The following is a 12765-nucleotide window of genomic DNA, read 5'->3' as shown; positions in this document are numbered from 1 at the left end:
GAGATGTATATAGTTCTGTGTTACCAATAAGCACTTAATGTTCAACCACAAAAGACTCTGAACCTACTGAAAAGACAACATACAACAGTTATGATCTGGAATGCATTACCTGCAACAACGGTGGAAGCGGATTCATATAGATACAAACATAATTATATAAATACTTCAAGGCAAACAAGGGGAAAGAGCAAGGGACAAATTGAATAGCTCATTAAGACTATGATGTGAACAACCTCCTTCCTGAGCTGCATCAGTCAGTAACTCCGGCGCACTCAGCATGAATGGAACAAAAAGCAACCAGAACGGCTGGGAGCCTGACGTGCACCTCCGGCCGAGCCAATAGGAAAAGTTTTGCAGGAGGGTGAGCCTCCAATCGAAAAGAGGAAGAATCTCCGGCCCATTGTTCAATGCAAAACAGAAGGGCGGGTCCTCTCGGAAAGAGGGCGGGGCGGTGAATAGATTGTTCAATCAGGACGATCGGGATGTTCGGGAGTCGGGCTGCGGCTTGACGACTGTTAAGCCCCGCCCCTTCTCATGTAGCCCCTCCCCTCCACTGTACGTCTGGCGCGTGTCGTTAAGCCCCGCCTCTTCACCGTAGCCACACCCCACTTTCGCCGCAAGACCCGCCCCTCTCATTCTCTGTCCATTTGGCACGGGCGGTTAAGATCCACCCCTTATCCCCAAACTCCGCCCCCTCACCCTCACTGTCCATGTGGCGCAGGCCGTTAAACTCCACCCCTTCTCTGCAAACCCCGCCCCCTCACGCTACTCGCGTGCGGGCCGTTCAGCTGCACCCCGTTTCACGCGCATTGTCCATCTGGCGCGGGCGGTTAAGCCCCGCCCTTTCGCCGCAAAGACCCGCCCCCTCGCGTTCACTGTCCATCTGGCGCGGTTGCTAGGGGGGGTGGGATTTTTCTCCTGCCTCCTCCGCCCGCTTCCCCCCCCCCCCCACCCCCCGGTCTCGGCCCTCGGCCTCCTCACTCGCCCGGCAAGCCTTGTTGCTGAGCTCGGTCGGGGTTTGTTCGCGGGCGAGGCGTTTCAGTTTATTATTTTATATATATTTTTTTTGTTGTTGTTGTTGCGCGCGCGGCTCAGCCCCTCACTCTCTTCCTCTCGAGACTATGTGGAAATTACAGGATGCCCAGTGGAAAGAAATTTAAACCCACCAAATACATACCGGTCTCCACAGCCGCCGCCTTGCTAGTTGGTGCCACCACCTTATTCTTCGTCTTCACGTAAGTAAGGAGGGGAACATTCCCCCCGGGTGGTGGTGGCGGTGCAGAAGGCTGAGTGGGTTTGGATTGATTTGTGTCCGGTTGCTAGGCGGTTAGTTTGACAGGAGCTGCAGGCCCGACAGTGCTGTCTGGGCATCTGCTGCTCCCATTTCAATGATTTGCTGCTCTACCCTTTTGTATTTATGCATCGAACATGTGTATTACTGTCAAAGATAATCCGAATGCTTTGCAATTTAAATCGCATTCTACTTTTTGATGTGCATTGAAATCTACTCATGTGGTTGTGATTTATTTTGAGTATTGAAATTGTGTACATACTGTGTCCGTAAGTGTATGTTATACCTGTATGTGATATGAGTATATATATATATATATATATATATACATACATTGCTTACATTACATTGTATCGCCATACATTTATATATAGTTGAAGGGCTTAGCCCATTAGCTTCTCATTCACTGCGAATTGCTGCTCAGCTCTCTGTCTGGGGAATGTGGGCTCAAACATTGTTGACTTAAGAATTTAGTGATTGACGATACGTTTTTACGTTTCATCATATTTGCACGATTAAAATTGCATTTTTGTTAATCAGGGAATGCAGTCTTCTCGGTTGTTGGGGATTCAGAGATGCTGCTTGCCACTGTATCTTAAAAGTCTGTCCCGTGTTTCTGCTAGGTTTCAAAGCATTGGTAATAATTTATAGGAATGGTCAGATGGTTCGTGTTGGGGGGGGCGGGGGGGGGAAGGCGAGAAACTTGAGTTTTCAGTGCGAGAATTACTAGGGGTAAAATGTGTTGGAGATGTTAAAAGAAACGAGAGTGACCTGTTAGGGTGATTAGGGTCTAATCATGGGAAATTTGAAAATAGAAATTAAAACCTGTTGATTATTTTTTCTGTTTACAAGGGATTTTTTTGGTCTGCATTGTATTAAATATATCTTAAACGTTTATGCATTTATGCTAACAGTGATTCTAAGGTATACTAAATATGAAACTGTAGCCTAATTCTGACTTTAAACTATAAAACGTAATAAGCCTTAAACTCAACTCTTGGACTCCACTCAGCAGCAGATGTCAACCCAGCATAAATGTAACTGCATTTGTAAAATAAAGTTGCACCTAGAACTTATGATTTGTTTAAACGATACTGTGTTGAGCTTAATTTATGTGCATCTCCTTTCGAACAAAGCCAACAACATAAATTATTATTTTGAGCTCTGTAAAAGGACTCATTTATGTTCCAGTTCCTCGTGTTGATGAGTAGCCTGAAACTGAAACGTTAATATCTAACTTTTCTTTTCAGATGTTGCTGCGTGTTCTGTTTTTTATCCCAGACATTGCCGGTTCTTTTTCTTTTCTCTTGCCGCTTTTGTTTGATTCATTGCCCTCTTTTTCTTCCAGCAGTAGCTGCCTTGGAAAAAGTTCTGTCACCTTTTTTAATGTAATATTGCCTCCTTTCCCTTTTCTAATCTATTCGCTTTCATTTTTTTTCTTATTTATAATTTACATTTGCCAAAATCTGTTATTGCAACCATATTTTTTTCTCTTTCCAGCGACCTGCTCGCTTTTGTGTGCACTCCGTCCTTTCTCGTTTGTTCTTTCCTTGCTGTTATGTTATAACGTGGCTTCCTTACCTTCCAATTTGCAGACTGAACAAGGATCGATGACCCTAACTTTTTTGCTCTCCCTTTAGATGCTGATTGTGTTTTCTAGTTTTTAATTTCAGCTTTCCAGAATTTGCAGTTATATTGTTTTTTTAAAAAACTCATTAAAAATAGATCTAATCTGGCATTTTTCGTCGTATTGTACTTGATCTGCAGTCTTGATCCTGCAGTGCTCTATGAATGGACCTGTTCCAGTCATTAAATATGGTGTGACAGAAAAGATGATTTGTCTGCGCTGTAGCTATTGGAAGTGATTCTGCTGCACTACATTTTTGAGTCGGCTGTAGAAACCTGTTTGGGAGACTATTTCTGTTCGCATCAATATTTCATGACATTGAAAGAAAATGTGCAATGAAAGTTGACACTGATTTTTGATGGTGCCTGCAATTCCTGGCATCTTAAGTGTCCCAAGCAGTGTGCTGTGTAAAAGATTTTATATCTGGCCACGGGAAGATGGTTTTTAAAGTGCAACAAAATCATCCATTCCAGCCCGCGCTATAACTGACGGCCACGTTTGCCGCCTCCTCTTCGTATTTTTATCTATTTTTAAGTTTGATTCTAAGGCTGTTGAATGCTCCACGCTCCCCAACTCCCCTCGCCCACCATACAACCTCCGTGTCAAACGCTGGGATTATGGGACAGAACATGCAGGATTCTTCCATACTCCCGATTACTGCTTGCATATTGGGGGTCGGGAGAGGGCTGGTGGTGGGTGGGAAATGCTCTCGTAGTGGAAATTGGACACCGATAGACACACTTTAAAAGTTTACTGTACTATTGGCTTAATATTTGGTGAAGCTGTGTCGGGAGGTGCTCTGATTTTGGGTTGAAGTGAAGGGATTCATGTGTTGCAGTCACAGCTGGAAATCCCATTGGTGAATGATGCGGAAATCTTTGCATTCCTTGTGAAGAACGCCTGGTAAACTGTCCAGCATACAGCACAGTAAAATGTGCTGAGGAAGAAAAGACAGAACCAATTTAATTAACTAGAGGAGAAATCTATGGGCAAGAGACGGGTTGGGGGGTGTTGAATAGAGTAGCAATGGAAATATGTTTGGAGATAGGTTGAATTGTTGTAAATGATTTGTCTAATTTCTTTAGTTTTCATAGTTAGGAATCGCCATGCTGTAGCTACAGTACAGAAAGTCAACAAAATGAGTTTAAATATCAAGGATTCCTATCAGTATATTGATCTTAAAAGCATTTTAAGAACATAACAACATAAGAAATAGGAGCTTCTATGTAGTAGGTTCTATGATCCCTTGAACCTACCCAGCCATTCAATAAGATCATGGCTGATCTACCTCAATTCCACTTTCTTGCCTTATTCCGAGATTCCCTTTGTGCTGAAAAGTTTATTGATCAGTCATATACTCAACGACTGAGTGTCCACATGCCTGGGATGGGGAATTCCAAAGATTCACAACCCAATGAGTGAAGAAATTATTCCTCATCTCAGTCCTAAATGGGCGACACCTTATACTGAGACTATAACTCCTAGTTCTTTACTTTCCAGCCAGGGAAACAGCCCCTCAGCAACTGTCAAGCCCTTTAAGAATTGAATACACTTAATTTACCTCTCATTCTTCTAAACTCTGAGGAATATAGAGCCATGCTACTCAATCTCTCCTCATAGGGCAACCCTCTCATCCCATCCAAGGCTTGTGCACCCTTAAATAAGGAGACCAGGACTGTACACAGTACTTGCAGCAAGGCTTCCTTTTTGTCCTCCAACCACTTGCAATAAAGGCTATCATTCCATTTGCTTTCCTAATTGCTTGCTGTACCTCCATGTTAATTTTGTGATTCATGTACAAGGATGTCCAGATCCCTTTATTGGGCAGCTGTGGTCTGTGGTTGACCAGCACAATGTATAATTCTGTTAATATAACATCTGATTTCTATTCTCTTGTGGTACACCACAATAGCGCACTGCATTCAAGGTTTTTATACTCCATAATGGGGCTCAATAGTTACTTCCAGTCCTTCTGTTCCCCTTCCCCTGTGCCACTTAACAGGTCTACTGTTGGATACAGCCCCATCTCCAACCTCCCTTTCCTCCCCAAAGTCCTTGAATGTGTTGTCACCTCCTAAAATTGTGCCCATCGTTCTGGGACTCCATCTGAATTCCTGTCATTAGGTTTCTGCTGCTATTAGGTTTCTGCCCCTGTCACAATACTGAACTGGCTTTTACTAAATTCACAATTGACATCCTGTGTGACTGAAAAATGCAAACTATCCCTCTTGATCTGTCTACAGCCTTTGACACCGTTGATCATACCATTCTCCTCCAATGCAACTCCACCATTGTCCAGCTGGGTGGACTACACTCACCTGGTTCCATTCTTATCTAATTGTAACCTGGCGATCACTGTCAGTGGCTTCTCTTCCCATTCCCACACAAGTGTTGTCCCCAATGATTTATCCTTGGCCCCCTCTTATTTCTCATGTGGTCCTTCAGTGCTACCATCTGTGAACATGCAATTTTCCATATGTACACTGACAACATACTGTAACCTGACCACCATCTCTCTTGACCCTCCACTGCCTGTAAATTGTAAGAATGCTTGTCCAGTTCTGAATAAGGAAAAATTTACTCCAATTAAATATTGTGTTATGATCCCAGCTGATACTACTGGACAAGTCAGATCTCAGGGTGGAACATGGCTTGATAGATCCTAACTTTTATTTTTTGTTTAGATACGTGGAGAGTGGCTACCAAACAGTCACTGGAGTCAGCTGATGAACTTTTACAAAAGAATAAAATATTTAGTAAGCAAAATATGAACTGCTTAACAGTACATCTTCACCCACAACTATACCTTTACAGATGCATACAGATTTGTAAGGATAACACAAGTTACAAAAGCCATCTAAGACTCCAATGTTCACAGTAAGTACACAGTCCATGTAATACATTAGGTGACCTGTGGTCAGGTACACCACACTCTGAAACCAAGTGACAGATGCCACCCCAAACGGATGCAATGGATCCCTCATCAACACACGCACGCGCACACACACACGCACACGCGCGCACACACACACACACACACACACACACACACACTCTTCCCCCCCCTTGCCCAGATGCTTGTCACACTGAGACAACTGATCTTGCTGAACTCTGCCTTTCACACGAGGGCTTCTAATCCCCACTCTTGAAGAACTAGCTTTAGAATCTTCTCCCAAACAACACTTTTTCTCTGACACCTTCCACAGGGGTCCACCTCCAGGGTTTCGAACTTCCCCCCCCTATGTTCCTGTCCCTTGGATTGCCATGTGCATTTAAGCTTTCTTCCACACGCGCTCTCTCACTGACTCAGTCATGCTAACAGAACACCGCTGCTTCACATGCCCATACTAAAAAGTTACAGACCTCCAGCTATCTCTTTTGGATCTTCTGGCTTCTCGGATGCCTATATTGCTTTAAATCAGTGTCCTGCAGCTTTCTCCCTTTAAGCTTGAAGTTTGGAGCCTTCCCCTCTGCTCCTTACTTTCAATTCCACAGAACAGGACCTTTTCTAGATTCCTGTCCTTTTCCTTTGACATAACTGTCCTCTTGGTACCTTTCCTGTTCTACTCCCCTGGATTTGGGGCCTTTTAGTTCTTTTGGGAAATCTGCTCTCTTCGCAGTTCCATTCCCCAGTACCCAACCTCTCTGGAATCCTGGCTTCAACTTTAGTTTGTAACTTGCTATCTGTCCCTCTGCTGTCCAGCCTGTCTGAAATCCCCCTGGCTTCAACTGAACTGAAACTGCTTTTTAGTTGGGAGGGGGGTTTTCTCTCTCTGGGCCCCTGTTGCTAGGCAACAGCACTCTTTTTCTACTCCTGCGTTTGTTTAACTCCCTCTCAAGAGTTATAAAATCTTCATTAAAATGCAGGTATCTTTTAAAGTGAAACTAAAATTCAACTTCTTCCTAACATACAAATGCCGAAATATAAATGAAACATAATCTTAAAGGTATACCTTATTCTTAATGCACCCAAATGCACATGACTAACTTGAATTATCCCTATTTCCTAACAATTGTGAAGACTGAAGGTATTGCCGGAGACCAAAGACACAAACTCCGCTCCCTCGTCATTGACTCCACATCTCTCTCTGGCAACTATCTGAGGCTGAACGAGATTGTTCACAACCTTGGTATCATATTTGATGAGCTTCCAACCACATACCCATGCCCTTACTAAGACCACCTATTTCTAACTGTTTGATTTCCTGACTCCATGATTACCTGAGTCCACCACTGCCTGAGCTCTTTTGATGAAAACAACATCAATGCTGTTGTTACCTCCAAACTTACTATTCCAACACATTACTGGCGGCCTCTCACTTTCTACTTTCCACAAACTTGAGGTCATCCAAAACTCTGCAGTCCCTGTTCTAATTCACACCAAATCCTGTTCACCCTCTTTGCCCTCTGATCTAGAGGGCACCAGTAGATGCTGGCTCCTGGTTGAGCAACATCTAGATTTTTAAAATTCGCATCCTTGTTGTTAAATTCTCCATGGCCTCACTCCTTCCCATCTCTATAATCACCTCCAAACCTTTGAGATATCTGTGCTTCTCTAATTTCATCCTCTTGAGCATCCCTGGTTTTAATTTCTCCACTCTTGGTTGTCCACCTCTCTACCTTGCTTTCCTCCTTTACAACACTACTTAAAACTACCTATTTAACCAAGCTATTGGTCATCTGCCCTAATATCTCCTTATATGGCTTAGTGTCATATTTTGTTTTATAATTCTTCTGTGAATCGCCTTGGGACGTTTTATTACATTAAAGGTGCTATATAAGTACAAGTTGTTGTGGTTGTTATTAACCCTGTACAGAATGGAGGATGAACCAAACTGAAGCACACCAGCAATGGACAAATTTGGGATTTAAGTCTTGTAACCTTCTTGGCTACAAGTTAGCTGGATAGCAAAAGGCACTTTTAATGTGCTGGAGCACCAGCAGAGCAGTGAAGTCTGTGCACCACATTCCCTGTTTTGAACCCCATTAAATTGGAAATTGTTGGCATTTTTTGGGACCCACAAAGATGCGCTTTGCTGATATTATGGGGTCTCTCTCCAAAGTGGCAATGGGAGAACCAGTGGCACTCCTTGGTTGTGAGTTATCATTTGTGCATTTCTTTCCCTCCAGTACTGCCAATGTTTAGCCTTGACAATTTTGTCACTATAATGCTTTCAATATGTTGATCTAAGAGCCACGATTCAATATTTGCTTAAAAAGAAACCTGTGCGAAGCATTACTGAGAGCTTTCTAAATATAGAACCATAGAACGATTACAGCACAGAAGGAGACCATGTAAGGTAAATCTACGCCCAGTCCTTTTACAAATTCTTTTACTCCAGGATTACAAAATGGACTAACTTTACATAAGCTGAGTAGCTCACAATATTGTGGCTGAAAGTTCCTTTTACTAAGAATCCAACTATGGACTGATCACCTGTTATGTAATATAATCAGTCCTATTGACCGTAAGGGCTAGCATTGATTTGTTCTTGTCCTTCAAATTTTATACCTTCAGTGGGGTGTGCCGAGTGTTCCTTTTGAACGAGTTGGTGCTAGTCAGTCAAATACACATCTTCTATCTGCTTTTATTTATTTATTCTATCTGCTTACTTCCTCCTCTGGTTTCCAATCCTGCTGACATGACAGCACGAAATGTTCATTGCAGTTTCCCCCATCAACCCCCCTCGCCCCCACCCCCACAAACACAGTTCTCAATCCTTTTGTGTATTTTCTTATCAGAATAGGTGTTGCAAGTCTCAACCACATAATACAAGCCAGACATAACAACTTTGCTTGTCAGCAGTTTCATCTTCCAGACAAACAGGACCTAATTTTATTGCGCTGCATCTTTACAACCATTCAGTCCATCAGGTCTATGCAGGTTGTCTTGACCAACTTAGCCAAACCCACTCCCCTGCCCTTTTCCTGTAGTGCTACAAAGTTTTTACCCTTTTGAAAGCCAGGATTGAATCTGCTTCCACCACACTTCCAGGCCATGCATTCCAGATAGTAACCATTCTCTGTGTAAAAAATGCTTTTTCTCGTGTCATTTTTGGTTCTTTTGCCAGTCATCTTAAATTAATGTTCTCTGGTTCTTGTACTTTCCACAATGGGAACAGTTTCTCTCTGTCTACAATGTCTGGGCCCCTCATGATTTTGAACACCTCTATCAAATCTCATTTCAACCTTATCTTCTCGAAGAACAACCCCAGCTTCTCCAATCAATCTGCATAACTGAAGTTCCTCATCCCTGAAACCATTCTTGTGAATCTTTTCTGCATCTTTTTTTTTCCTTTATTCTTTCGTGGGATGTGGGCATCGCTGCCAAGGCCAGTATTTATTGTCCTTAAACTGATTGGCTTGTTAGGTCATTTCAGAGGGCAGTTAAGAGTCAACCACATTGCTGTGGATCTGGAGTCACATGTAGGCCAGACTAGGTAAGGATGGCAGATTTCCTTCCCTGGTGGGGCCTCAGTGAGCCAGATGGGTTTTTATAACAATCGTTTCATCGTCACCATTGCTGGGACTAACTTTTTTATTTATTAATTGAATTCAAATTCCACTAGCTGCTGTGGTGGCATTTGAACCCATGTCCCCAGAGCAGTCACCTTGGCCTCTGGATTGCTAGTTGTGACATTACCACTATGCCACTGCATTCCCTCTCTGAAGCCCTTACGTCCTTACAGATAATTACTTGCAGGTATTTCTATTCCTGTAATTTCTTTAGAATTGATTATTTTTATATTGCCTCTCCTGATTCCTATTATCAAAATGTATCACTTCACATTTCTCTGCATTAAATTTCATCTTCCACTTGTCTGCCTGTTCCACCGGTCTATGTCCTCATGAAGTCTATCACTATCCTTACAGTTCATTTCCAAATTTTGTTTAATTTACAAATTTTGAAATTGTGCCCACCCCTGGGAACCCCACTATATACCATCCTCCAGTTTTAAAAAAAAACCCTTCATCCCTACTCCCTATTTCATGTCATTCAACTGATTTCGCATCCATGCTCCATAGTCCCTTTTATTCCATGGGCTTCAATTTGCTGATGAGCTTGTTATGTGGCACTTTATCAAATGCCATTTAGAAGTCCATATATTCCATGTCAACTGCATTACTTATCAACCCTGTCTGTACCTCACCAAAAAAAAGCTCAATCAGATTAGTTAAACAAGATTTGTCTTTAACAAGCCCATGTTGGCTTTTCTTAATAAATCCATTCTTTTCAAGTAACTTAATTTTGTGTTGGATTCTCATTTCTAAGAGCTTTCCCACCACAGGTTAAACTGACTGCCCTGCAGTTGCTGCGCTTATCCTTGCATCCTTTTTTGAACGAGGGTGTAACATTTGCAACTCTCCAGTCTCCTGACACTGCCCCGTATCTAAGGAGAATTAAAAAATTATGGGCAATGCTTCCACAATTTCCACTTAGACTTCCCTTGGCATCTTCAAATGCATGTTTTCCCGGTCCTGGTGACTTATCTTCTTTAAGTACAGCCAGCCTTTCGAGTATCACCTCTATCAATTTTTAGCCCATCCAATATCTCAACTACCTCTTTCACTATGACTTTGGCAGCATCTTCTTTGGTAAAGACAGATGCAAAGTGTTCATTTGATACCTCAGCCATGCTCTTTGCCTTTTGGTCCCTAATCAGCCGCACCCATGCTTATTATCCTTTTTCATATGCCAATAGAACACTTTTGAATTCCCTTTCATGTTGGCTGCCAGTTTCTTCTCATACTCTCCCCTTTTCTCTTTTATTTCCTTTTTTTGCTTCCCTTCTGAAAGTTTGATACTCAGCCTAGTTCTCACAACTTTAAAAAAAATCCTCCATAAATTTGGCTGCATCTTCCCAGCTGGAAGGCTGGGTTTGCCAACAGCATTGTATAATGATTGTAAAGAGGTGACTTCTTCTTTTCCTCCTTTAACAACAGCAACTTGCTTTCATAAAACACCTTTAACATAATAAAATGTCCTGAAGCTCTTTACAGGAGTGAAACAAAACAAAATTGGACACTTGAGCTACATAAGGGGATCTTAGGATAAGTGACCAAATGCTTGGCCCAAGGGGTAAGTTTTTTGGTATGTATCTGAAACAAGACAGAGGCAAAGAGATTTAGGGAGGGAATTCCAGAACTTGGGGCATGAGCAGCTGAAGACACGGTTGCCAGGAGCGAAGAAAATTGCGTGTGCAAGAGGCCAGAATTGGCGGAGCTTTGATATCCTGGTGGCTGCAGGGCCAGAGGGAGAGACATCAAGAGGCTTGTGGCCATGGAGCAATGAAAATTTAAAAATTGAAGCGCTGTTAAACCAGGAGCTTATGCAGGCCAGCAAGCACAGGATTGATGGTGAATGGAACTTTGTGTGAATTATGAAATGAGTAGCAGAGTTTTGGATGAGCTCAAGTTTATGGAGGGTGATAGATGTGATGCCAACCAGGAAAGCATTTGCATAGCAGGAATCTAGACATAACAAAGACATGGATCAATATTTAAGCAGCAGATGGCCTTGGGCAGACTAACAGAGGTTGGTGATGTTACAAAGATTGTAATAAGTCATCTTGGTGACAGAGACAATATGCCCTTGCCTTACTTTAAATGTGTAAATCCTCAGGAACTGGGGTTGGGGTACCCACCATGTGGTAAATCACGAGCACTAAAATATTTTCTACCATGCCATGGTATAGAGCTCCGATGTGCCTATATACTGTACTAAATAAATTAAACTATTTCTATTTTTGGATTTCAATTTGGTAGCTGTGACGATTCACTTGTAATCTTTCTATCATCTTAAATAGTGTATGTGAACATTTCATGTAATGAGAAATTTATTTTATTATAGGCAGATCTAAAGCCTGTATGTAACACAGATTGTATACTTGGCTCAAACAGCACTGACTTTGATTATTCTGTTATTATATTGCACTCTTGGAGCAGACTTGTAGCTTGAACGTAGGTCTCAGCAGATGTTTGGATGAGATTTGTTTGCTCTGAAATCCATTTGACTTTTGAATGTTTTGAAAGCATGTCTGAGTTACATGAAATAACACTAGAAACACAATACGGTTATAACATTTATTGTTTGTGTGGCCTCATTCGTACTTGGATTGCCTCTTTGACATTTTGCCAGATCTATTGCTGGTACATGTTCAAAAATCATTTGAAACCCTTGCGTATATTGCAAAATCAGGATTTTCTAATGCTATTATAGTTTGGTGCTTTTTTAAAAAATTTATTTACAAGTTTTCTCCACTTGCTGGGGAATGGTTCCAATGCACTGATCGTTTGTTCCCAAAATGTCCATCTCTCAGATGTCCAGTTGCTTTAAATGCATTGTATTGTCAAATAAAGTAAACAAGATGATGATGCTTTCTGGGTTGGGGGGTGGGGTGGGTTCCACTGAAAGTGGTGGTTTCTACAAATGCCTCTAGAAGCTGCAGAACAGTCAAGGGTAACATATTTGGGAACCAGGCTTGGTGATTGAAGCAGAGGTAGCCTTTTTGCAGTTTTCAGTGATTCAGCCTGCATTGCTATTTTGTTGTCGGACCATTATGCTTGAATTCGCCAGCCAAAAACAGTGTGGAGGCACCAGCACCAACACCACAATGGCTGCAGCAGTTCAAAGATGAGGCCCATCATTCAACACCTGAGGTCAGTGAGGGATGGGCAGCATATCACAACAACTAACACGATATAAAATGGCATTGTACACTTGGCACCCAGAGCTGTTCTGCAAAATACAAAATCCTTGAATTTTCAATAGTGTCTTCAGAATGAATTGCAAATGTAAGGGTTTATCACAGCTTTGTTAACAAATAGCAATTCTTCTGACTTCAAG

The 12765-nt window shown here is 42.2% G+C and overlaps 1 protein-coding gene across 2 annotated transcripts in view; it reads left to right on the top strand.

Annotated features, from left to right (window-relative positions):
* Nucleotides 1-975: 975 nt before the first annotated feature.
* Nucleotides 976-12765, top strand: part of zdhhc8b (zinc finger DHHC-type palmitoyltransferase 8b) — a 269275-nt gene continuing 257485 nt past the window's right edge. For both annotated transcript variants that reach the window (XM_041203622.1, XM_041203623.1), the window contains exon 1: nucleotides 976-1235. In XM_041203622.1, the coding sequence (XP_041059556.1) occupies nucleotides 1138-1235 (98 nt within the window). In that variant the 5' untranslated portion in view covers nucleotides 976-1137. The remainder of the gene's footprint in view (nucleotides 1236-12765) is intronic.

Source organism: Carcharodon carcharias, chromosome 13 (genome assembly GCF_017639515.1).
Source record: "Carcharodon carcharias isolate sCarCar2 chromosome 13, sCarCar2.pri, whole genome shotgun sequence".
Classification (NCBI taxonomy): domain Eukaryota; kingdom Metazoa; phylum Chordata; class Chondrichthyes; order Lamniformes; family Lamnidae; genus Carcharodon; species Carcharodon carcharias.
Note: the sequence above shows the minus strand (reverse complement) of the source record. Positions and strands in the feature narration are given on the sequence as shown.